At 39.2% G+C, this 27,731-nt stretch overlaps 1 protein-coding gene across 12 annotated transcripts in view; it reads left to right on the top strand.

Annotated features, from left to right (window-relative positions):
• PHLDB2 (pleckstrin homology like domain family B member 2) overlaps nt 1-27,731 on the top strand; it is a 99,375-nt gene that overhangs the window by 28,359 nt on the left and 43,285 nt on the right. For all 12 annotated transcript variants that reach the window (XM_023758665.1, XM_023758664.1, XM_023758666.1 and 9 more), the window contains exons 3-5: nt 9,663-10,046; nt 15,610-15,753; nt 17,005-17,142. In XM_023758665.1, the coding sequence (XP_023614433.1) occupies nt 9,663-10,046; nt 15,610-15,753; nt 17,005-17,142 (666 nt within the window). The remainder of the gene's footprint in view (nt 1-9,662; nt 10,047-15,609; nt 15,754-17,004; nt 17,143-27,731) is intronic.

A 27,731-nucleotide genomic window follows, 5' to 3' on the forward strand; every position in this document is an offset into this window, starting at 1 on the left:
GGAATGGGGTGATGAGGGAGTGCTATTGATATTTTCTAGGAAAAGTGATCTCCATATTTGTTTTTCAAATTACTTAATATCTCTAAATTAAAAGCCATTTATTATCTACCTTTTTAAAATTTCTCATCAAATAAGTTTATGACTGCTAGCTAATTCTGACAATGAAAAATTTTCTTCCTCAATTCTAGAAAAGTTCATGGGAATATTTGCTATGAAGGATATTTTTAAAGTTTGAGCTTTATTTTTAGTCTAAAACAAGTATTAAAATGCAAGTATATTCACCACTTTTTCAACAGAATAATTTTGATTCAGCCATCTCAAAGTGCAGATTAAGACCTATTAGAAAGCATGTCCCCCCCCCCCCAAAAAAAAAAAAGTTAAAAATCTTTTTAGGAAATTGTAGATTCAAGTGCAATTATAAGAAATAATTTGTAGATCTGTGTATTTTTACCCAGTTTCATCCAGTGGTAACATGTTGCAAACTATAGTACGATATCACAACCAGGATATTGAACTTGATACAGTCAAGATACAGAGCAGTTCTAACACCACAGGAGTTTGTCCTGTTGCCCTTTTATAGCCACTCCCACTTTCCTCCTACCCTCATCTCCTCCTTGATCCCTGGCTCATCTGTTCTTCATTTCAAGAATAGTACATAAATACAAGCTTATGCTATGTAACCTTTTGATTTCGGCTTTATTCACTCTGCATAATTCCCTGCAGATTGAGCGAGGGTGTTGCATGTTGTTGCCTCTCTTTAGCTCACAATCTGGGATGTATGTGGACTAGGAAATCCCAGGGGACTCATTTCTGTGTTTTTCCTCAGATCCTAGTTCCTAGTTTATCTGCTGCCTTTCTCCATGTTTCATAGTCTTCTTATGTTTGTCTTATATACTATAAAATGTCCAGGGTTCCTCGTTGTACTTAGTACTTCTTCCCAGAAGCAGAAGTCAATGAAATGATTAGTGTTTCCAAGTTCAAACATGCAAGAATTTTGCTCTGTTGAAGTCTAAGTGACCACAAGGAGCAAACCTTTCTGTTGGGACATGTTTGGTTGAAGAATTTTGGTTTGGAAGAATTGATGTTTCTCACTCAAAATTGCTAAAACCATATCCCAGTTCTGGGTTTGTTTTTTAGACTTCGGGAAAGGACAATTTTGAAAAAAATGCTAAGTAGAATTAAAAGGAATAAGAATAATTCACTAAACCCAAGTATTTTATAACAGTAAAACTTTTCATAAACCTCAAGTCTACCACTTGATTTTTAAAAATTTATTTTTCAGTTACATTGACATACAATATTATATTAGTTTCAAGTATTCAACCCAGTGATTAGATATTTATATAACTTACAAAGTGATTACCCTGATAAATCTAGTACCCATCTGACATCATACATAGTTATTACAATATTATTGACTATATTTCCTGTGCTGTACTTTACATCCCCATGATTATTCTGTAACTACCATACCAGTAGATTTTAAATGGCAAAATGATGTGAATAGCATCAGGAAAAGGACTAAAGTACAGAAGATCCTAGTTAGGTGATCATTGTGTTACAGATTAACTTGTCTGCCTAACAAAAGCAAATAATTGGTGGGAATAGCAAATTGAGAAAAACATTCTTGAGTTAAAAAGCAACAGGATTAATTAAATCAAGTGATAATATTTTAAGACATGTTTGATGGAATGAAAATAAAAGTAAATGTTACATCAGCATACGTATGTATATATAAAAAACCTATTAATTATATGACATATTACATATTAAAGTATTACATCTATTTTTTTAAAATCTTTATTGTTGAAAGTGTTACATATGTCCCTCATTTTCTCCCATTGACCCCTTCTAGTCCGCCCCCCGCCCCCTGTCTCCCTAATCCCCCCTCCCCTCCCAGGTCTTCACCACCCTATTATCTGTGTCCATGGGTTATGTGTGTGTGACGTTCTGTCCATATAAAAATGTATAACTGTATATATATATATATTTATATATTTATATATATATATATCCTTTGGTTGATTACTTCCCACCATTAATAATAATTAAATGTACATAGTAAACGTGCTATAATTAAATATATACTTATTTTATATTCATATATATATTAAAGCGCAGGGTATTTCTAAAATAGAGACACAGCTAGAAATAGTAGAAGGTAAGGATTTAAGGAAGATGTTGACACTGGTGAGTAATAATTTTTTAGAAAATGGTCAGGAGCGTGAGGAATTGATTTATGAAGTGAGACTGAAAGAGCCGAGTATCTGTCTGAGTAGAGCAGAGGCAGGATATGATGAGGTCCTCAGGTATTTGAGTGCTGCACCCATAGGGCAGGGAACCTGATGGTCTCTGGTGTTTAAGGTGGAGCCACAGGCAGTGTGAAGTAGAAACCTAGGTTTTATGTCAGGGCTGAAGCGTGTGCACTGGATAGGAGAATGGATTTTTGGAGGGTAGTTATGTCTAGAAGCTACTCTGCTGGACTTAATGTGATGTAGGGAATATACAGGGTGGCCCAAAGGTAGGTTTACAGAGTTTACTCTTGTCTTAATTATTGTGTTTTCTGTACATAAAATTGTTAACTTACTTTACCCATCCTGATGCTGCCCTGTATTGGTGGGATTGAGGGACCAAATGGCAGTGAGGGCTGGAAAGTTTCCTTCGTCGCTGGGCTGCTGTGGTGACTGGGCAGAGTTCTATTGCCGAGGCGCAGGTGCCTGCCCACCATGCAGAAGGAATTGGGGCAGCGATGGATTTGTTTTTCTCTTTCCAGAATGGCAGAGGAATCCTGTAGATTTGTGCATTTTTTCAGAGAAACATTTTCCCTGCATTTCCTTTGCCTGAACAAAATTGGGTTTGGTCTTAAGGTTTGCTTGTTAACCAATATTAGAGATGGTTCCCCAGGACCCACAAGACAATGATCTATTTCACTTCAAGTTTTTATGGAAACCACCTCTAATTGTGGTTAACAAACACTGAGCACCTGGTATGTGACAGGCACAGACTTTAGACTATTTAGTATAAAGTATATAAAACATTCTACATTGAATTCTCCCAAGAACTCTAGGGTAGGCATTTATCTCCGTTTTACAGACCAGGTAACAGAGAGGTTGAACTTGATCATAACTTTCTGTGTTAGAGGCTTGATAAGTGCCAGAACTTCAAATCCAAATCCATGTTCTTTCCATGTAATCAATCTTAGACACAGAGATTCTGCCCTGAGTGTCCAGTGGTTCTGTTGGGGAGAGAGGTCAGTTTACCCCACAATCATTAAAATATAAGATCACACAGAGTGGCTTCCTTCATAAAAAGTCCTGATGCCTTTATTTCAAAGCACTTCTCCTATTTCTGGTCACTTCACTCCTGATTCTCCTGGAGAAGTGGGAGGTGCCCCTTCTCTTATAGGCAGAATACATTGTTCTAGATTGCAAAGGGCTGGGAATGAGCGGGAATGAAGTTTAAGCCCTAGCAACTTCTTTGTGATTGGAGTTGTAGAGGTGGAGGGGTCTGAAGGAAAGTAGAAGAGTAGATGTACTGAGTAATATGATAAAAATTATTCTTTATTTTTCAGACAGAGGGGATGCAGTCACAGAGAAGAAGTGAGTGTCGGAGAGGGGATCACTGGGATATCCCACAAGGACAGTGAGAGGGCATATGGTGCAATGGCGCAGGCAGAGGGCTCAGCCTGGGGACCCCCCTTAGATAACAGCGTGTGTTTACTTTGTCCCAGGCAGCATTCTAAGTGCCAGCCATATATTACATTATGCATTTTAATACTTTTGACCATCCTATAAGATAGATACCCCAGTAATCCTCTGTTTCTTACATGAAGAATGAAGTCCAGGAGAAGCTGAATGGCTTTCCCAGGGCCACACAAGGAACAACAGAACCAAGAGGCAAACCCAAGAAGTCTGGCTCCAGAGTTCATGCTCTTAGCCACTGTGTGCAATGGAGGAAGGAGGACCAGATACATAGAGATAGTGACAGGAGGGAACTTCAGGGAGCACAGACAGGATGGCCTTGATCTCCTCTCAGTGTGTTTGTATATTTGAGTGCACTGAGTATATTTTAGAAGCAGGTACTGAAAAACCACTGAGTGGTAAATGTTGTCCTAGTTGCTTGCATATGTCTTACCCTCCCTCAGTATACAGTTATCCATTCCTATGGGTGGAGAATAGGGGTATATGATGCAAAATCCTCGTACTAATCTGCACATAACACATGTTTACCAATCAATCAATAGCTATCATGTTATTAGTAATTCTCCAAATAACTTGCAGTCCCCTCCAGAACAGATACAGTCACACAAAGCCATTACTCTCTCATGCATCAGTTGGGCCTCTTTCCAGCTCAGCCTTTCCGATGAGGCACACATGCACATCTGTTTAAACTAAGGGTAAAGAATAAAGCGTTTTCCTGACCGCAAGTCTGAATGTGGACTTCCCAGACAGACTATAAAACGAAATATTCTAGCTAGATATTAAAGTGACTTCCATGAGGATAATTTGTAAAACCAAACAATAAAAACTCCTTACTTATAGATACAATTTCTTAATCAGATCATTTTTTCTAAACTGATTAAAAAAACAATCCTAAGGCAATGTTTGGGTAAGTGTGCAAACCAGTGAAAGGGCACTGTCTCTACACTGGACACCAATTGCAAGTTCAGGGAGTTCCCCAACACCTCCTTCGTGTTTAATAATTTGCTGCAAAGACTTACAGAACCCACTGAAAGGTGTCCTAGTCACAGTTATCGTTTATTACAGGGAAAAGCTACAGATAAAGATCAGCCAAAAGAAAAAAAACGCTTAAGGCAGAGTCGGGAGGTTTCAAATGTGAAGCTTCCACTCGCCTCTCCCTGTGGAGTCAGGGAGCATTACCCCACCCACCTTGCTGTGTGACGATACACCGTGTGTCCAGCACGGAGTGCATGAAGCCTCCGCTCCACATTTCCTCGCTCAGGGTTCAGGCGGCTGGAGCCAGCACCCTCTGTCTCTCCGCCGTGGCAAGCAAGGTGTGCAATGAATCATACACTGGCTGTTCAGGCAGAGGTGACACACATTGCTTCTCACATTTCATTGGCCCAGGCAAGTTTGATAGTCACATCTAATTTGGGGTAGGGAAGAGAAGAACTGTGTTCAGAAAGAGAACTGATCTTAGGAGCCTTAGTTACTATCCCAAAGCATTTATCTCTAAAAACAAGTAGACTCACATAAAAGACTTATTGCTACTGTTTTTCCTCCTGATTGTCCCCCCACTAATGAAGACATGAGAATTTGCTCGTGGAGTCCTGGAAATAATGCTGTCAGCCCAGCTCTTCTCGTTCTGCCATCCACTTTCAGACCAGGGTCTATGAATTTATTTCAAAAGTTTGTTTAGGGCTATTGGGATCTCTTGAGTCCTGATATAAAGAGGAAGAAAGTTGGCCTATTTCTATGTATGCACTTCATCCCTCTTCCTATGAAGAGTCCCATCTCCCTAGCTACACAGTAGTTGCTGATTGCTGGCATATTGGAATATTCCACCGCTCTATGCCTTTGATGATATGGTTCCTTTACAGAAATGTCCTGCCCACCCTACTGTTCAGTAGGTCACACAGACTCATTTATTCTTGAGAACTCAACTCAAATTTGTTTTTCTGTAATTTTCTTCTCTATCTGTGAATTCATAAATTTTCTGTAAACCTCTGTTATCACTGTTTTCTTTAATTGATTACCCATTTGTGCCTTCTGTTGAAGTTATTAGGCTAGAAATGTTGTCTTTTTTCAACTTGGTATCACCAGCATATTACTGGGCATTGAGTAACTTAAAATATCTGTTGAATTGAAGATTAGGGAGATACTGAATCTCTAGGGTTAACAGTAGAGAGAAGTAAAGTCATACTTATCAGTTATAAAGATTCCTCTTAAGAAAAAAAATCTCCTTTCAACTAAATTATATCCAACCATTACAGATTGACCTTATGTTTCATGTAATGACTCAATATATTTAATTATAACGGAAGGATTTAAATTTTTTTTTTTACCTATGCTTAGTTTTCTGCTTAATTTATTTCTGCATTATATTTAGAGTCCTATGGCCTAGACTAGCTGTAGTTGATCCCAAGGAGACTGGATGGTTTGAGGAGATGGATGAGAACTGTGAACTGAGGGCTGGGAACTGCAGTGGGGCAATGCCAGACACATTCCCCTGAAAAGGAAAGAACACTCTGTTTACTTTTTTTTTAAAAATATACTTTTTGATTTTTACATAGTTGGCTGGGAGGGGGTCAAGTTGAGGATAGATGTTTGTTTTGAAATTAGAAATTCATTGGGTCTCGTTGTGTAACACTCCTCATAGTGTAAGGTTGGGGATTCAGGCGTTTAAGATCATGTGTGGAATCGAACCCGGGACCTTGAGTCGCAGGCCAACGCTCTATCCACTGAGCCAAACTGGTCAGGGCTGTTTACTTTTTTTAAACCCTAGGGAAAGTATTGCACACCATTTTCTTCAGGTATATTTTGTAAGATCTTGTGTCTCCTTCAAAGCTTTCTTTGGCCCTGACCAGTTTGGCTCAGTGGATAGAGTGTCAGCCTGCGGACTGAGGGGTCCCGGGTTCGATTCCGGTCAAGGGCATGTACCTTGGTTGCGGGCGCATACCCAGTGGGGAGTGTGCAGGAGGCAGCTGAATCGATGTTTCTCTCTCATCGATGTTTCTGACTCTCTATCCCTCTCCCTTCCTCTCTGTAAAAAAATCAATAAAATATATATTTAAAAAAAAAGCTTTCTTTGATTTGATACATGTGATACACAGGGATGGAGGAAAGGGGAAATGGAGAGGGAGAAAAAATAAAAATGTATTTGAAATCATTTGTTTTGAAGTGACCTGCTTTCTCAACCCTAGCAGCATGGGCCATGTGGATATTTGGGTTCTGTACTGGTGGCCTTTCAGGAGAATGTGCAGTAAATTGCTGGTTTGGAAAGGAGGTAGGACGTAAAGATCTCCAAGAGGGTAGCTTCCCAACTCGGCATATCACCAGGTGAAATGCCAAAGGAAATCGAACTTAAGGGAGTTTGCCAATCCCAGTTTGCACTTGATGTTCCAGCATAATTATTAATAGTGCCCTATTGGATTCTGAGTGTCCTGGTCTGGAGCAGTCACCCTGGTTTTAGGTCATGCAGAGTGGAGAATATTGGTGTGATGAATGGGAAGGAACAAAACTCCAGAGTGAAGCAGACTCAAGGGAGAATTATTGTCTGAGGGGAAATTCTGTTCAGGGTTTTCCTTAAAAGGCTTCTTGTAGTGCTTTCCGAAATGCCTTGCAGACTTTATTCTGACGCACTTTTCATCATCAGTTTATTTTTCTTTGGTGCCACTTTTATGGGGCCAATGTGCCACGGTGTGGCCTGAATTTGTTATAGACTCGTGGGCAGCAGTGGTGTGTGTGTGTGTGTGTGTGTGTGTGTGTGTGTGTGTGATTCAAGCCTAGACAGATTGGCTTGTGAATGGGGTGATAAGAATAGAGAAGCACATACCAGTAGACCAAACTTCCTGTGTACAAGCCGTTGAATGCTGCGTTTCACTCTCTGAAATAGCATTCATCTTCGGGCTGGGATCATTTATTCCTTCGGGAATTAAGCAAGAACACTGGCAGCAAAAGAAACTATTTTGGGAAGGAGATGTGGGAGGAATTTTGCTGTATTATAGGCCAGGCAGAAGTACCTTTTATGCTTTTGAAGGCCACATGTCCTGAGAGCCCTGATAAATGGAAATTGACAATTTCCAAAAAAATCCCAACTGTAATGTCCAGGCTCATATATACACTCTATAATCTCTCTAGATCATAGATGCTCCAACTTAATTTACCTAAAGGGTAGAAAGAACACTTTTCTTTGAAGATTAGCCTCTAAGGTAGATGCTATTGAGAAGAGTAAAATGTAACATCTCATTCCTGTCCCCTTCCTCACACATCCCCTTGCAGGTTCTTTTTGCATATTCCGGATGGTTGGAGAGGTTTAAAATAAGGCAATGAATGCTGAGTCCACCCCCCTCCTAGCCCTCCCCATAGAGCTGAGGTGGGTAGGGCTTGGCAGCTGGTGGCAGCTGTGGAGATAAATAAGGACCGGGCTCCTGGATGGACAGGGTGCAGCGTTCCCGGGATGCGGGTGTGTGGCTCTGAGTGCCTGCAGTGGGAAGAGGCCATGAGGACGGAGCTGCAGCTGGAGTCCAGAAGTTCAGACAGTGAAAGGGAGGTGGGGGCTTATAGCAACCAGTTTAATAGTCCTTTTGATCAAGCTATTGCATTTGGGGGGTTGGGGGCGTGTTTAGAAGCCAGATAAAAGTCAGATACAACTCAAATGACTTCTATTTTGTCATTTAGTGAATGTATTTGATGGAAACCAGGGAATTATGTTGCTCTGTACCTACTTGACTTTTCTACTTGACACTCCTTTGACTAATAAAAAGCAAACTGCCTTCGGGATTTTGTCCTTATAGATTTGCTGCAATTAGAAATTGAAAATAGCAGCCCAGTGCTATTTAAAAGTTTTCTATTTTGTAACTGACAACCGGTTTGGAAAATGCTTTTCTCTAGAAGGCTTTGAATTCTCTTTTCAGTGTGGTAGATTTAATCACAACAGATGGTTTTTGTTACTTTGTTTTTTTTCTTTCCTCTTAGACACTAAAATTAAGGTGAAGATGTTGAGATTCCCCAATCCAAACAGTGCTGTCTAGGCTTATGATAAGCATTTTGTAAATTATACCCTGTTGTTCACGAATATTTAGTAAATTTATTTAAAGTCAAGAATCATATCTATCTACTTGTTTTGCATGGGGAATGAGGGGGGTGTCAGTTAGTGGTACCATTATAGACATCAATGGCCTATATATTACTTTTTAAAAAACAAATGAACTGTCATCTTATTTTTCAGTTAAATGAATCAAAGATTTAATGATCTCAGAATCAGAACTACATTGTTGTCTTTCTGTCTGGACACGACATCAAATAGTCTTCATTTTCATACAACATTCCCACCTTTTTATCATTTCAATTACTCATGTGAGAAATTGGTGGAAAATACCTTCACATGGTGATGAAACATAAAAGGAGCTGAAATTTTTGAATCATTTCAAGAAATAAAGTGATGACCTAGATATGCCTATTAAATTAAAAAATTCTTAAATTTGCATTTTTCTTTTTGTGTGTCTAACAGTAGAATGATATTTCTATAGGAAGTTAGAGAACTTATTTTAAGGACAAATACTAAATCTATAGTGATGAAGGAGCTAGATATTGTTGAAGGTAGATAGGTACAAGGAGTAAGGGGGAGAGTGAAGATTTTTTAAAACAGAGATTTAAAAACCCTTTCAAGTGTTTGGAAAATTGTTAAATCAAGAAAAGGCTTACTGATTGCTTCTATGGGCTAGGACCAGCACTGGTATGTACAGGTAAAGGGGACAGCCCAGAATATAGGTTGGGAGGAATATCAGACATTGTTCACCTTGGTGTCATCTGGATCCTTGTATGTGTCCATCAGAGAAGATGGAAGTCATCCCCAGCCAAGTGTCTGTGGGTTCGTGTGTGGGACAAAATCACCAGTGGTCCCAGCCTCTTCATTCTTTCTATTTGGAGTTGTCTCCGTTCTCACAGACTCACTGACCTTCTCCTCCCCTCGTGTTTTAGGAGAGACAGCGTCTGGAGACCATCCTCAGCCTCTGTGCTGAATACACGAAGCCTGACAGTCGCTTGTCCCTTGGCACCACCGTGGCAGATGTGCAGAAAATCAATAAGGAGCTTGAGAAACTGCAGATCTCGGATGAGGATTCTGTGTTTGAAGAAGCCCTGGCGAACCCCGATGTCCGATACAGGTGCCACCAGAAAGGCGCTGGCCACGAGGCGGACTTGGCAGTCTTCGGGAGCCTGAGTCAGAGCAGTGCCAGCTTCCTTTCCCCCAGGAGCGCCATGAACGAGGAGCTGCTCAGGGACCTCGCCAGGACCCCTCCACCGCCCCCCTCTGCCTTTCTGAAAGCTTCCAACGAGTCCTCTTACCTAAGTATCCTGCCAAAGGTAAAGGAGACAGAGCACAGAGACTGGGATTGAGGGCCCAGGACTGGGCATCTGCATTGGCGTAGAGACTAGAGGCTTTATCATGCTTGTTTGCTAAATGTGTTCAGTGAAGCTTCAGTTTAAGAGGTATTAGCAAGGTGTCGCAAATTAGTGTTTATTATAAAGCAGTAAGCTTGCACTGTAAAAAATATAGCAGCTCAGAAAAGTAGAAAGAAAGGTCTCCTCCATTCTGTCTCTTCTGAGTTGTACACCTGAGAGATAAACACAAAGTGTTTTACATGCTTTCCTAATATTTCTGTGCATATACAGCCATATATTATAGGCATAGACATATATATAGTGTTCTGCATTTTCCCTTCCCTAAATGTCTTGAGCATCTTTGCATATTAGTATACACAGCTTTACCTCATTCATTTCAATGGCTGACTAGTGTTCTATGTTTGGGAATACTATTTAAGTTGTTTCCAGTTTTTGACTAGTAAAATCTACATGCAGCAAATTTTCTAGGATATATATATATTGTGCAAATATTATCTCTGAGATTGCTTACTAAAAGTGGAACACTAGGTCAACGAGTTTGTATATTTTTTATTTTAATCAATATTTCCAAATTATACTCTCAAAAGAGTTACACTTTCAACAGTTTATTTTATGAGAACACCTGGTTCTCCATACACTTTGTAAGGCTGTTTATTATCAGAATTTCTCAATTTGCTAAGCTAATAGGTGTAATTAGCTTGTCTTTAATATGCATGAAAGTGGGCATATTTTTACTGTTTTAGTTGTTAATTTATATTCAAATATATTTATTTATGTTCCTCACCCAATTTTTGGAAAATGCCTTGTTTTTACTGAGGAATAACTATTTTGGTAATGAAATTAGTCTTTTATCATGAATGGTAACTTTGACTTTTGGCTTTTTTTGTGAAAGTTTTTGGACATATAAAAGTTTAAGGTTTATATGTCATCATAGTTATTATTTAGTTTTCTGGTCGTTTGCTGATTTTAAAATGTCTTTCAAATTTGAGGATTTTTAAAATGGAGTTCAAGGAAAAATTTTTGGTGCTATTTTTTCACACATGTTAAGAATTTTTTTTCTATAAAATTTTTAAAAATTCTCCTACCTGTTCTCTAGAAGGGATTTAAGAGCATTTTATAATAAAATATATTAGAGGATAGTATTTTATTACAATAAAATTAGAACACAAGATAGTAAAAACAGGAAAAGAGTCTGGGAAAGCAAGTACCATAATCAAAAGAATTTATTTATTTAAGAATAAATAGGACTAGTTAATTTATTTATTTAAGTAGCTCTGACCATTAAGTTAGACTCTGAGATTCTTGGCAGTCATGGCCCAAGAATCAAATATAAAAAAGATACGTTAGTTATTTTGTTGTTGTTGTTGTTGTTATAAGAGAAGGACACTTACTGATTCTTTACGAGAAATATGTCATCATGGTACTAAATTCTGGAGGTAATTTTTTATCACAATCAGTACTATTCAGGAGAGTTTATGAATTTGTTTTTATTTTTGTTTGTTTGGCTGCAACAAGATTTTTCTTGTTAAAAAAGTTGAATGCTCCTGGTCAGAAGTCACCTACCTTGAGTTCTCCCATTGTATACATCATGACCATCAAGACTCTAGACCAGTGATGGCGAACCTTTGGAGCTCGGCGTGTCAGCATTTTGAAAAACCCTAACTTAACTCTGGTGCTGTGTCACATATAGAAATTTTTTGATATTTGCAACCATAATAAAACAAAGATTTATATTTTTGATATTTATTTTATATATTTAAATGCCATTTAACAAAGAAAAATCAACCAAAAAAATGAGTTCGCGTGTCACCTCTGACACGCGTGTCATAAGTTCGCCATCACTGCTCTAGACTGTCCAATTCCTTCTTCCTTCTAATGACCACATCTACCTTTCTAATTCTCAGTGGAGAGGAACTTCAAATCCGACATCTGTCTGTATTGCCAGAAAGATGCAACTGTTAAAAAAACTAGGATCTGGAAGGAAACTCAAGAGTTGTCTTTCAGGCACAGTGAATGATCCATCATTTGATAGTTTGACCTGTGGTCACATTGTGTTTTCTCAGAAATCCTTTGCTACCTTTTTATCCTAAGTCCTTTCACATGTCTTCTCTTATGGAGATCTGCTAGATTTTGTTTTGATGCTAAGCTGTGAGCTCTCCCTAAGGATCATCCTTTTGGAGGCAGGTTTCCTCCTGAAGAGGACTGTGACAAGAAAGCTGTTGGTATGTAAGTGAGCAGAGCAGGACAGATGTTTTCCATTGCTCAAATGTGCTTTGTGGGCTAGGAGGCCTCTGAGGCTTGGAGCAGCATCCGACTGTGCCTCCTGGTAGACAGGAAACGTCAGGGGCTCCTGTGGTTTGCACACAGCAGCTTGGTAGACAGTGCCAGTGAGAGGGCGACGGGTTCCCGGGAATGCATTTTTCATTTATTACTTTTTGAAGACAGACATATGTTACCTCAAGACAGGAGATAGAATCTTATTAAAAAGTTCTGGCCATTTGCTTTTGGTGCGCTTCCTCTTGGAGTAATCTGCTCACTGAATTATTTTAAAAGTACAGTGTTTGTTATTAATCAATCTAAGGATTAGTGTAGAGAGGAATGTGAAAAAAACTCTAAGCCGATTTAATAAAACAAAGATTTTAATGATATTTAGGCACCTGGAGATAACCATTCTGGAACTTGCTTTACCAAACACTTAAAGGTACAGATAACTTTGGAAATAAGCTAATTTTGATGAGCTTTTGTCAACCTGTCTGCCACCACCTGAGGTGAAAGTTAAGAGTACCTCACTCTTCTCCTTTTTCTTGCCATTTTATTGAGATATAATTGACATACCACAGCATATAAGTTTAAGGTATACAGTATAATGGCTTGACTAACATATATTGCAAAACAATTCCCACAATAAATTTTGTTAACATTCATCACCTCATATAGTTACCAAAAAATGTTTTCTTCCTTGTGGTGAGTACTTTTCACTCTTCTCCTTTTGAGTAATCACTTTGTCTACAGTGGAAAACCCTCACACTTGCATCCTTGTCTGGTTGCAAGATGTTTCTAAGAAGAGATCTACAAAAAAAAGGCAGATGCAAAGTTCCTATCCTCTCTCCCCTTTCTCTGTGTCTTTCTATTACTGTAGAGATGGCATACTTGGGGATGCACATACATGTGTAATGGGCTTATTAAGTAATGTCACTCCCAGTGGAATCCTATCCATTACAATAAAAATATCCCACAGAGATTAAAATTAAAGCTTTCTCTTTCCCTATAAAGCTAAAGATATTTAGTGGCCACCACACCCATGGTTCTCTATTGGTTTTCTTTATTTTGATATAAATGAGGTCTACATCCACACCCCATTCTATCACAAACCAGAGTTTTAGAATTCCTTTTAAAGATTTTGCTTTCTATAAACACACAGTAATTTTCTAGATGGTATGTATTGCTATAAACAGCCTCTCCAGTTATTATTAAATATACCTATTGTGAAACTTTGAGTTATACAGATTCTTATAATTGCCACTATTACCTATCTTTATGGTTTTGAAGATTGTTCAGTTTTTGTTTTCTCTTAATGCTTTGCTTCCACCAGTGGGAGAGATATTTTTAAACCACGTTGGAAGTTGAAATCTAATATGAAATGTTGACCCAACAGGATGCCGGCCTTCTTGAGGCTTTCCTGCTAGGATTACATGTCAGTGATTTCGGAATGCCATGCACTGTTACAGGAATTCCTCAGGCCCTACCACAAGCACCTAAGCACTAGGACAATGCGATTCATTGTCTGTGGTAAAAAGGTCACAGTTGTTTTATTAGTCAATAAGATACAGATTTCAGGTGGCAATTAGAAAGCTAAATGTCACAGCTTGGAAGGGCTGCATCCTTGTTCTTGTCAACCTGAGATACTTGTCACTTCTCAATCATTTAGTCTCCTTAAGGAGCAAGCAGCAAGTGGGGTATAGAGTAAAGAATATTAATAAAAGAACACAATATGATGCCTATCTTCTTAAAGTTATTTTCAGGATTTTTAAATAAATTAAATGAACTTAATGAGGTACAATAAATTTTTATAGTTTTTCATTTGAATATTTCTTTTAATGATTAGTGAATAATCTTAAATAATTTACTTATCTGACCTGCTTTTAAATTTCTAATTGTGAAATTGTAGAATCATTGACTTACTGATGAAAAATTACACCTTTTTTAAAGAGTAATGAAACTTAAATATACCAGCATTCCTTGACATACAGTAAGACTGGTCTCTACTTGGTGATACACAAGATAATTAACCTGAATTCTTGAAATTTGCTATTTGCAATTCACTATATTTTTTTTCTTAAAATAACAAGCAGTGATATTTTGGCTGTGTGTATGATCAACATTCCCTTTTCCCTGGGCATTTATATATATAAAAGCCTAATATGCAAAGTGTTCCCTCAGGAGTTCAACCAGAGACGGGGAGTTTCATTGCTCACTATGATGTTCACTGACCACTAGGGGGAGGCATGGAATGAAAGAAGGCCCCAGCTGGCAGCCAGGGAAGGGAGGCCCCAGCTGGCAGCCAAAAGGAAGGCCCCCGATTGGCCCTGATCACCGGCCAGGTTTAGGGACCCTACCCATGCACGAATGTCATGCACTGGGCTTCTAGTTTGGCATAATTGTTCAGGGGAGTAAGTATGCCTTCTCTCACTTAATTTCTTTCTTGACTTTCTCATTTCTTGCTTAGGAACTCATTTTTTTATGACATAATTTTATGAATGATGGCCAGGGCCTTGTTTCATTTCACTAAAGGCTATTTTCCAGATAGTGTCTTAAACATTATATAGAAAGAAGATCCTATAAGATGTAAGTAGTGTGCTAACACAAAAAGCAAAATGTGAATTAACTTAATATTAGGTGTCTCATTTTAAATCACTGGAGGAGGGGGTCATAGAAGTAATTAAGCCTGTTTTGTTCTGATAATTAACTTTGTGGGACATTTAGTGAGATTGGGCCACATGTGATGTGCCCTTGCTTTTTTCCACCTTGTGTTGGAAAGAAAGAAATAAGCATGAAAGCTCACTTGCAGATGACCCTAGCAGTAGGACCCAATAGTTTGGTAGAGATTCCAGAGACAGTTGTAGATGTTTTCACTTGGAGATGGGAGAGATATGGAGTTTGTAATGAAAGGCAGCAGCAAGCCCAAGAGATCCCCGAGGAAGAGGTCAAAGTCTTGCCTAGGTTCTAGGTCTCTGCCTTGTAAAGAAGTAACTACAATCTCTGTGGACCACAGTTTCCTCATCTGTATAACCTTAGTTATTTCATTTTAAAAATATATGAATTTATAAATTCTGTGAGCTAGTCTAAGAACCCAACTGCTGAGATTCTGTAGGGAAATGCAGAGTTCCTACTAAATTGTCAAAAGGCTGCTGTTAGAATCCAGATAGGCCTGGAGGCGGAAACATTAGACCTGGGGCTGGTTTATGAACTGGGAAATTCTGGAATTCAAGTGTGAACATCTCTTTTCTGTGTGGATTGATTGCAGACCCCAGAGGGCATAAGTGAGGAACAAAGGATTCAGGAGCTGGCTGCAATGGAGGAGACCCGGATAACAATTCTGAACAACCTCGAGGAACTTGAACAAAAAATCAAAGATATAAATGACCAGATGGATGAATCTTCCAGAGAGGTATAAGCCATGAGTTCATTTTTTACTCTCTCCCTGCTTTACTTTCTTTTGTTTTTAGCTTTAAAATATTGTTGCCCATTACGACACAGGCATTGGAATACAGAGAAGTCAACATGAGCAAACATTTGTTCAGTGGGTATATATGCAGGATAAAAATGCCTTTTTTGTTTTACATTTCTCTTTTCCTTCTTTTTTTAATAAACAGAGGTAAACATATTCAGCCATTTTTCATTTACTGTATGTATAACTGAATTTATCTTAATTAGTACAGCAGGTTCTCAAATAACTTATTTTGTTCAACTTTGTTACATTCTAACGTTAATGAGATACTGTAGGAACTTAACTCTTGTTTATATCAACTGGCCTATAGTAAAATTCGGTTTTATTATACATCGTTTCACCACAACTACAAGAACCTTTCGATGATGTTAAGTGAGGACTTACTGCATATGCTTTCTAACTTGCTACAAGACTGTGACTCAAGGTACCATGAATTTAGGTGTTCAAGTTCAAACCCAATAAATATTTTTGGTGCATGCTTACTGTGAGATGGATATCATGTTGATATTCTAGCGGGGATTTACATATGAATTGAGCATGGACTTAGCTTCCTAGAGGTTTGCAAACCAAGGGGGAGATAGACACAGACTGTAATTCTGGTTATAGAATTATAACTATAACTGAAGAGATGGAACATTTTTATATTACCTCCATGGAGTGAGAAAGAGCAAATAATTCTGCCTAGGCAGGATCTGCATGTTTGCACTCACAGATGATGCAGACAGCCCCATAGTGGAAGGGGACTGCTCACCTGTCAGCTTGCGCACAAACCCTGGAAGCCCCTCCTGTTGGCATTGCTAAGGAATGCAGTGCAGGCATGCTGGCTGAGTGCAATTTTTGCTTCCCATGCTCTAGGGACAAACAAAGAAAGGCATGCTCGCTCCCTAGATGGTTCATGGTGGAGCCTGAAACTAAGCAGATAGGCAAAATATTCAGAGAAATAAGCAGAAAAAGGGTCATCATAGAAAAATTAAATAACTAGTTTTCTTATATTCTAGGAAGATAGGATATATTTCTATAGGACTCCTAAGCCTCTCATGGGCTCTCTGAAATAGTTTCTAGGCCCCACAATCTGGCTGATACAGTAGTTACTTCTTGGAATTTGTAGCTGTTAAAGATGAACCTCTAAAGTGGGCAGCTGAGAGTTCCCCTAAAGGTGAAACACTTCTGGGCTTTGTTTTGTGTCCCCAGTTGGATATGGAATGTGCTCTTTTGGAAGGGGAGCAGAAATCTGAAACAACTGAACTGATGAAAGAGAAGGAGATTTTGGATCACATAAACCGGAAGATAGCAGAACTGGAGAAGAACATTGTTGGTGAAAAGACCAAGGTAAAAGAAAATGCTAATTTGAATGCAATTTTCATGGGAAAAATGGTGGTCCCATTTGGTTGAATCTAAATGTTGTATGAATTACCATGGTTTTCCACCAGTCTTTCTCCTCTTCTGATTCCACTGTGTTTTTTAGAGAATTATTTTAGTATACTGACCTTCTTTACCACTGGTGCCCTATAGAAATGGCTTAAGCATATTCAAATATGATTGCCTCATTTCTTTTCATTTTTCTGTTTATTAAAAAGATGAATGGGCAGCCATTCATCTCCCCTGTCTTGCCTTGCCATGTTCTTCAATGCAAGTCCACTGCTCCTTGAAAGACACATTGCAGTTTTCAGAAGATCCTCACACACTGCCCAGGGAATCCTGTCTGTGAAACACAGTTGTCACTTATCCTGGAAAAGGTCTTGCTTATACTTTTGAGGCCACGACCTAAAAGTTTGCTTACATTTACTAGGGAAAGTATGAAAAGTTGTAGTTTTTAGAATCCCAGGTGGTAGTTGTGTTTTCTGTTTGTCTATTTGTTTATTTTTCTCTGGGAAATAGTTTATTTACTCTCCTCTCACATTCTGAGTTAGTGACAGCTGACCTAAGCCTAAACTGAAAATTAAAATTCTAGTTTGAGAAAGAAAAAGCAGAACGCGCTTTAACCTATTCTTTCTTGCTCTCCATGTTCTCCACTAAGTTGAGAAAAAGAAAAAATGTTCAGTTTGAGTACGTTCTACTGGTAATATGTGGAAAGGATTTTCTGCTGAATGTGGCTTCCTTTTTATAGGTTCTTCTTTGTTCGAGACCTATAAATAAGGGCATTTGATCTTGGTGCCAGAAAATAAGCTCAAAAAGATATTGTCAGAAATTGAAGTCAGATTAAAAGCTACACATCAATATCTTGGTTTCCTGCTTGTCAAGATTAAACTGCACAGCTTTTTCGTATTAAATTTTATGTGTGTTTCGTCTAGCCCCAGACTTTGAAATAATAAAGAACCCATTTGGGTAATAGGTATATTTTTCTTTCAAAGCTCAAAACCAAGTCAAAGGGTTGATTGTCTAGTTGTGCAGTATGAGAGGATAATGCTTTTCAAAGATCCTGCACTGAGATAGCAAGAAACTTTCGTTGGAGGCATCGGATGTCTGTGTTTTGGGACTTACTACTATTTTATCATTCATGTCATTTCGGAAAACTTATGGGGCATAGGAATAGGTATCAAGTTCCTAGTGAACCTTTCTGCCTTCCCATCCATGTAGTTACTTATCTTTGTATAGCCCATGCATGGCATGGCCTACAAGTTCCATTTGTCTCTGTCATTAGCATCAGATTCTACACAAAAGTGAAGTAAGTTGAGTCAGTGCTGAATCTCACTTCCACTGAAAGTTGTGTTATGTTCTGCAGACCTAAGGTAATGTGGAACTCCAGGAACATGAGCAGGAGCAAGCAAGGGGGTGCCCTCCATCCTTCCTATTATTGTTTTGGTGGCTTATAGAGGCTATGCATACAAGTGGGAGCCTGAAGTATAGGATCAGCTCATGCAGCTGTTAAGGGATTAGTTGGTCTTAGAAGGTGGGATTATTATCTGTCATCACATGGTGTGAAAAATGGCAGAAACTAGCTTTGGGTGAAGGATTCCAGAGGAGGTTGAGGGAAGTGAAAACCGACTGGGCTCGGTGATGCTGCTACATATTCTTGAGAACCAAACTCAAATGGAGACCCCGTCTTGCTTTGTGGCATTACTATGATTCTCAAACAAACTTATTCCACCATTTTATAGTATGGAGATGTTGTACCTTTGCTTTGTTCAAACCTTTGGTCCCCTTTCCTCCCTCTGGCTTTGAGATGATCTAATTACCCACTGCACTGAGAAATGAGAAGCATCCCATCTATTCCCAGCTAAGGAAGATTCTTTCTTCCCTTCAAAGATCAGAGCCTTTGTATATGCTATGGGCCTCATGCCATTCACCTCCACATCTTCAGTCCTATATCCCTCTTCACCCTCTTCTTTCTCTTTACTGGGCCTTTACTGTCAGCATGCCAACATCAGTATTTTAAAAGTTATTACTTAAAACTAAACATTCTACTAGCTAATACCTCATTTCACTTCTCTTTATCATAGGCAAACTTCTTTCGTTGTTCTAGAACTCTGTGTGTCCTCTTCCCGCTTAACCATTCCTCTCATTCCAGTTGGCTGAGGCTCCCACTACTCCATCAGATTTGCTCCTGTTAAAATTACTGAAGACCTAGGTGCTGCCCAGCTCACGGGGTGCTTTTCAATCCTCTTGTGATTAGACTCCTGAGGAGCATTCAAGACAGGGGACAACTTTTTCTTGGCACTTCCCTTCTCTCCCACCCCTTTGCCTCCCATACCATGTTCTTCTGGTTTTCATTTTTATCTCTTACTCATCTTTCTGACTTTTCCATCTCAGTTTCCTTTGCTTGCTCCTCTGTTTCTATCTAACCAGGTGTTAAGAGTATTTGTCTCTGATCTGAACCCTTTTTTTTTTGTATCCTCACATTATTTTATAGCCATGGCTTCCAAAAACCTGTATGTGCTGGTTACCGTCTCATGTTTGTCTTTAGTCTACCATCCTTTTCTGAACTTCTGACTCATATCCTGTGGCCCACCTGACATCTACGCTCAGATATTGTCAACTGGACACCCTGTAACTGAACTCTTGATTTTATCCTTCCCCTTGCATTCCACATCCACTCCCTTTCCAATCCTATTCTTCCTCCGGTTTTCCCAGCCCAGGAAATGGCATCTCTGCCACCCCGATGTTTATACAGAAACCTGGGAGTAGATCTGACACTTCTTCTCCATCACTCCCACATCGTTGATTATGAACACATCTCTCAATTACTTCAACTTCTCTGCATCTCACCTAACAGTATTTTCTTCTGAGTCTTCAAAATATCTTCTTTGGTCCCATTCCCGTTTGCTTTCCTTTAGCCCATTCTTTTCACAGCATCCAGAGTGACTCTTAAAAATATATATAAATTAGCTCATATCGCTCAGGTTTGTGTTCCGCTGCATTTTATATAAATCTGAATTCCTTACTTGTCATGTGCCTTTCGGTCACCACCCTCCCCTTCTTCACACCACTCTCACGGTGGTCTTCTTTCTATTTGTTTAAAGATCTATTCCCCTACCCACCCCCACAAAAGGTCCCTTGTGGATCAGTTTGCCCTGCCTGGATTCCCTTCCTCATATTCCATGTCTGTTGTTTACATCTTTCAGGGCTTAGGTTCAGTGTTAGTATTTCCAAAAAGCCCTTAAAGACCTCTGCAGTTCAGATTATGTTCTCCCTGTTGTTGTTTTAGTCCTTTTATGAATCACACATGATCATTTACATTCGTTCTGGGCTTGTTAGATATTTATTTTCCTCTCTGGCCTGTGAAATAGAGGAAGGCAGTGTTTTAGACTGTTCGCTGAGCTTGTAGTGAGTGCCAGCATACCACCCAGTATTCTTTGAGAATTGTTCATGGATCTCCTGCTAAGGATGAGTCTAGGTTGGGCCTTTCCAGAAGCACTGAGCCAAACACCTGCCCAAGAGCAAAGCGGCCAAGTGTCAGGACAGCTGGGATGGGCGGCCCAACTGCACATGCCAATGGGCTTGTAATCACACTGCCAGTCGAACCGGAGCGTAAGACAGAAGGAGGAAGTGGCCTTTGCTCTTTTGAATTCTCATTTCCTTTTCCATACACCTGTTGCTGCTATCAGATATAAACTGTGGAATGAGTAAACCAAAACCTGAAAACATATCCCTGTTGGGCAAGCTCCGATTCAGATGTTGATAGCACATCCTGTAGGCCTGGCTCTAGGAAGAAGGTTTAGCAACACCTCAGAGTTCAAATCCCGCTGTGAAATTATTGACCCAGTCTCCTTGGCTCTCAAGACCAGTCTTTAGTATTATTTCTTTTAACTGATTTGGGAACTGTCATTTAATTTGATATATTTAGTATAAATTAATATAGATGATTATTATTTATTAAATGTTACCATCCTATATAATAAAAGGCTAATATGCAAATCGACCAAACGGTGGAATGACCAGTCACTATGATGTGCACTGACCACCAGAGGGCAGACGCTCAATGCAGGAGTTGCCCCCTGGTGGTCAGTGTGCTCCCACAGGGAGAGATTGCTCAGCCAGAAGCCGGGCTCATGGCTGGTGAGTGCAGTGGTGGTGGCGGGAGCCTCTCCTGCCTCCATATCCCGCAAGGGGTCCCGGACTATGAGAGGACACAGGCCAGGCTGAGGACAACCCCCCGCCCCCCCGAAGTGCACGAATTTCGTGCACCAGGCCTCTAGTATAAAATATAAACATAAATGTAACATAAAATGTAGACAATGCATTCAGTTATATACGTATTGAATATCTGCTCAGCGGCTCTCTGGGCCAATCTTTCACTGCCCTTCTGGGTACCACTGTCAAGAGCATCAGTAAGCTTGTTTCCGTGTCACTCTGAGCTAATGCCACCTGCCTGTCGTGTTCTCAGACAGGGGTCCCATCACAGATAGAGTCTCTATGAGTCAGATAAACCCTGAGCAGATATAAGTATCCGACTCACACGTCAACTCAGAGGGGATGTTTAGTTGACGAAGCAGTAAGCAAAGAGGCCATCATGTTTTGGGGGGATGGGTGAAAGGAGAGAGGATTGTTCATCTCTGCTCTAGTAAACTGCTTTACTTTACTGGGCTTGGTGACCGAGAGTGGGAAGGCCACCAGACTGTGGGAGCTCAGTTTGGGCAGATGCCTTGTGCGGAGCCAGCTTCCCTTCCTTCCACTGCCTTCAGCCAAGGCAAAGTCCCATTTGGGGCAGTTGCTGAGAAGGTATGGGCATATGTGTTCGTTTAAGAAGGTTTTTCTTCTGTGTTTTCTTAATGGTCCTCACTCAGGTAGATTATGATATTCTGTAGCCATCCAGACCTGCACATTTTATAGCCAAATAATCTTAAAGTTGTGAACTGAAGCTTAAATCACTCTATGCCATACAACATGCTTCTGAGTGAAATCTTAAATTAATGGACTGATTTTTCTACAATAAGCATATATCACTGTATTTCAAATGGTTAAATTTTATTGCCCATTATTATCTTGCCAAAGTACCTGTTACTTCCTCCCCATCCTTCCTGCAGAGCCAGGGGAAGACCATGAGCCAGGCCCCGAATTCCTTAGCAAAGTGTTAATGCCTCTTGAGTGCAGAGCATTGGCCAAATCGCAGTCCATGCTCAGAGGGACCCAGCGCTTCCCGTGCTTTTTTCTTACATTTCAAAGTTAGCTCCCTGGTTAGAGGATGTGGAAATATATCAAGGATTTGCGGATTAAATCAACAGGATTCCAGATTAGGGTATTTTTTTCTGGTGGTTGTTTGATTACATAAATTCCTAGTGTTTTAGTTTTCCAAGTTTTTTACACTAAATATCCATTAATTTTGTAATTAAAATGTCAAAGCCAAAGGAAAAAAATCCTAAAATGAAATATAGGAAAATGCCTCAGAGGCAGACAGAGAATGGGTTCTCGATCATCTCCATTTGTTGACATAGGTTTATATCATTCCTCTGCAATTCAAAAATCTGAAAAGTTTTATGGGGGGAAAAAAGTCCTTTAGTAAGGTTGGCACCAAAATTTAGTTGGTCGCAAAACCTGACTTTGACTAATATTCACTTGGTGTGAATATTCTTAAGTAGCTGTAGTAATGGTAATATGTTTGAGTAAAGGTATCTTCCCAACCTCACTGGAAATGCCATATAATATATGCTATATGAACTGTGTCACCCCTCTAAAATTAAGAATATTCTGAAATCTGGAACACTTGTGGCCTTAAGAATTTCAGATAAGTGGTTTGGGGCTTAAAACAGTTGCCTAATCCATGAACCAAGGAGGATGCCTGCCTGATAGACAACCCCACAGTGTTTAGAAAATGTTAAGGAAAGGGACTCTAGGGTGTACAGAGAGGATTTTGGATGGACCACCCTTAAAAATGATGGCTTAGGGACTATGAATTTTAACCGATCATTGTACCCATTCAAAATCTGACCCAATGTTTCATGTTCCTATTACCTAGTGTGTGCTGGATTCTGTGCTAAACAGTTTGGAAGTTACAAAGATGGATCTTAATTTTCAAGAAAACCTTATCAAACCAATATATATATGCTCAGTTACATTTGCATTTCCAATACACAGAAAATAACTTTTTCCTTTGGGCTGGAATAACCATCCTTCAGTAATTCACCAAAATGACTAACACAAAGGGAAAGAAGAGAGGCACCCACTATGTGTTTTCTGAGCCTTTTAGAAAACGTGGAATTGTTCTTTTGGCCACATACATGCAAATCTACAAAAAAGATGATGTAGGCATCAAGGGAAGTACAGTGTTCACAAATGTTCCCATAGCAAAACTGGAAGAGTCTGCATGTCATCCAACATGTGGTGGACATTGTTGTGAACAAACAAGTTAAGGGTAAGATCTGGCCAACAGAATGAATGTATGTACTGAGCGTATTAAACACTCTAAGAGCTGAGATAGCTCCCTGAAACGTGTGAAGGAAAGTGATCAGAAGAGGCAGGGAGCCACAGAGAAAGAAACCTGGGTTCAGCTGAAGCGCCAGCCTGTTCCACCCAGAGAGGCACACTGTGTGAGAACCAATGAAAAGGAGCCTGAGCTGCGGGAACCCATTCCCTATGGGTTCATAGCACGACAGTGTGAAAAATAAAAGACATTTTTGGTATAATTATGTCTCATGCATTATTTGGGACATACTTACATTAAAAGGTAATTTATTGTTTACCTGAAGTTAAAATTTAACTGAGTGTCCTCTGTTTTAACTAGCAGCCATACAAGCTTACAGAGTAAGAATCTGCCCTAACCAGTTTGGCTCAGTGGATAGAGCATTGGCTTGAAGACTCAAGGGTCCCGGGTTCGATTCCGGTCAAGGGCATGTACCTTGGTTGCAGGCACATACCCAGTAGGGAGTGTGCAGGAGGCAGCTGATCGATGTTTCTCTCTCATCGATGTTTCTAACTCTCTATCCCTCTCCCTTCCTCTCTGTAAAAAATCAATAAAATATATTTTTTAAAAGTAAGAATCTTTTCAGAATAATCTTGACCCATCTGCTTAACAAGTATTGCACACTCAGATATGCTAAAATGATTTTTTTCATTGGTATTCAAGAATTTCTGTGTGGTATTGAAATTCAGATAGAACCAACAGGTTAACTCTCAGTTCAAGAATACAGCTTAAAAGAGAGAAAACTTATGTTACTGTCTTCTAACCACAGATCTAGCAACATAAGTGGTCCTATGACAATCCTTGGACTATTACGTTCATTCAAGATTATTGGCAATTCTTTTGTGCAAATTCCAATTATTTAGGGTAACTTTATAACCACTCCTGACCATTTGTCTATTAGAAGAGAATCATTTTGCACCTGAATTTTAAATGCACCATTTCTCTCTGAATGCATATTGGATATTGAAATCTCTCACAGTCCAATTTTTTGTTTAGTTTACTTGAGGCATTTAATATGAATGTAAAAATTTGGGACAAAAACAACTGTGATGTTACTTGTAAGAGAAGCCTTTTATATTATGAAACAAAGGTACTAAGACCAAATATTTAAGAACAATTTCTGGTGTACCCTGTGGTAGCATCTTAACTTTTGCCTTTCACATCATCCTGGGTGGCTAAATCAGTGATTGTCATCCTGGCTGCATATTAGAAAAGTTGGAGAGATTTTTGTTGTTTTTTTGTTTGTTGTTATTCTCACCCGAGGACAACCTTAGAGAGAGGAAGGGAGAGAGAAACATCGATGTGAGAGAGGAACATTGATCTGTTGCCTTCCTTACGTGCCCGGCCAGGGGTCGAATCCACAGTTTAGGTATATGCCCTGACTGGGAATTGAACCGGCAACCTTTCAGCGCACAGGACGACACTCAACCAACTGAGCCACTCCTGCTGGGCTGGCGAAATTTTTTAGAGGCTCATTCCTTAGCCTTTCTGACTAAGTGGAGGCCTGGAAATAACATATTGAAAAGCTCACAGAAGGTATTCTAATACGCAGTCTGGGCTAAGAACCACAGAGCTGAATAGCCTGTACTTCATGAGAAGTGATCAAGTTCCCTTTCTTCTCTACCTCTTGCCCCTTGTAAGTATTTATTGAGTGAGTGAATGAACAACTCACTATGGAAATAACAATAAGCCTGGTTTATGTACTGATTTCTACTTTCATTTGCCTACGAATAATTTACTTTTGGCTGAATATACACCTCGGGAACATCAGTCTTAAATACACAAAACAGGCACCATCTGGCAATGAATTGGTGACGAGGACAAGTCAATGCAAGAACAGTGCTGATGGAAGCAGCTGTGTCTCTAGGGAATCTTGGTCTGATCTTGGTTTTGTAAATGGCCCCTGTACACCTGGGTTTTCCTGGTGTGTCCCAATTCCTTGAAATTTATTTTGTCAACAAAGTTAAATTTGTTAAAATATTAAAAATTTATCTTAATTCATGTATTTCCTGAAAATCAATTTTATGAATCTTTAAAAAAGTTATACTCTTTCCCAATTTTATGTTTGGAAAATATCACTGTGCTATGGTCATTGGTATAGGTGAGTTTTAAATCTGGAGGCAGAGAATAACACCCTGTTTTTATATTTTACATGTAAAAAGCAAGAATCCCTGTAAAAAGCAATTATAACGCAATAATTGTAAAAAGCAATTATAACGCAATAATTGTAAAAAGCAATTAGAACGCCGTCTAATTTGTCCATCTATTTTACCTTCGCTGTATTAGGTGATACTTTCAGCTCTAATTAACTACTGTTTGGAGCTAATTTTCCTCTGCAAACTTCCTGGGCAGTAAATAGGAGAGAGGAATATTAATTTCTTTCTGACTCAGAGTTGGTCTACTTCTGGCTCTGGCAGGACTGTTGTCACCTCTGTGGTCCTCTGTGATTTATGGCCAGGCACACCTGCCACTAGTCCTTCTTTCATCCTTCCCCTTTACTTCCTTTGCCCTATCCTTGGCCCCACTGAGCTTTTGCTCTGAGACCTAGGTAGTGGTCACAGCCTTACTGGTAAATCGCAGAGAAGCTGCAGAAGGTTCTGATGGTGCCTGCTTGCATAATTCTTCTAACCGCCCCCTTGTATGGAATTGCGAAACGTTTTGAGCACCTCAGGAGGAAGGCACTATGTAAACAGAAGGTATTTTTTATTAGCTGTTCATTTGTCATCTATTATTAACAATTTTTTTAAAATGAGGATATCAGAGCAATTGTTTCTTTCTTTTGGATTGAGACCTGTGTTTTAGGCCAGCACCTTTTCATATATCAAATATTGTATCAGTGTTTTTTTATCAAATATAACTTTAAATTTGGGGGCTTTGAACTTATGGTATTTAATTGGAATAAATGGTTTTCTTATTTGCTTAACTTTCTGTTTGGAACTAGATTTACTGCAAAATTTGGTGATGTAATATCTAGAAACAGAATTGTTTTTGGATAACATTGTTTGCTTTTTAAAGAGGGCCATCTTTGATCCACACACAGAGGAAATACATTTTATTGGCCAAAAGACAATGGGTACTCTGTATTGCTGTTTTATTAAGGGAAAAATGATTGATTCTAAAAGTAAAGACTGAATCCAACTGATCCTGCCAGTATTTTCAGTTTTACTATGAATTAGCACTTGAGAATCCTTTTTTTTCCTGTGAACAGTGTCATTACTTTCTCCAGTTCCTGCTCAATGTATGTGCCCAATGAGCAAACTTGCCATTCAAGGCAAGAACACTGTCCTTACAATCTGCTGAGATATAAGTTGCAGAATCATCTTTAGGTTGATATATGAAGTAGGATTTTAGTTTTATGATTTCTGGATTTAATCATTATGAGAAAAGAATGCATTTCTAAATCAAAACATACATTTCTAAAATGCTCTTGACACTTTAAAATTTAAGCCAAAAATAGAGACTCAAGTGAACTGGCATAGGTATTGATGTCATACAGTTTTAGACTTTAAAAAAACAACAAAAAAAACCCATAACATCTTTTATAAAGAATCTAAATATATGTTTACACAGGAAATCATGGCCTTTTGGATGAAGAAGTTATAGTAAGTATAATTTCATAGGACTACTACAGAGCTTCATCTTTAAAAAAAATACTTCTGTAATATACTTAGAAACCAGTTTTATTTTTACCAATTCACACGGAATGAATGAAGGAAAGGAAGGAAGGACATGGTATTTTGCTTACTGAGGGTGAAACTGCGGTCATGCTTCATAAATTGCTTTTGTGTAGTCCGAGAGGGTTCCGCAAGGAGAGAATCAGGTCTGAAGTTTATGTCAAGGATTCAGAGTATCATAAAGGGAACACAAGTTGGGAAGACCAGCACTAAACAGGTTGAAGTTTTGTTTGTTTACCAAGTGGCATTGGAAGGCCTGATAATCACTGTATTACAGATTCGCCTATTATACTCTGGAAAGTGTCCGGGTCACTTTGGAGTGTGTGACTTAGGGGGGATTTAGTGCTATCTTCTCTTTTCTCTTCTATTCTCTGACTCCTGGGTGTTCTCCTCTTCTCTTTTTTCAC

The sequence above is a fragment of the Myotis lucifugus genome, unplaced genomic scaffold (genome assembly GCF_000147115.1).
Source record: "Myotis lucifugus unplaced genomic scaffold, Myoluc2.0 scaffold_137, whole genome shotgun sequence".
NCBI classification, from domain to species: Eukaryota; Metazoa; Chordata; class Mammalia; order Chiroptera; family Vespertilionidae; genus Myotis; species Myotis lucifugus.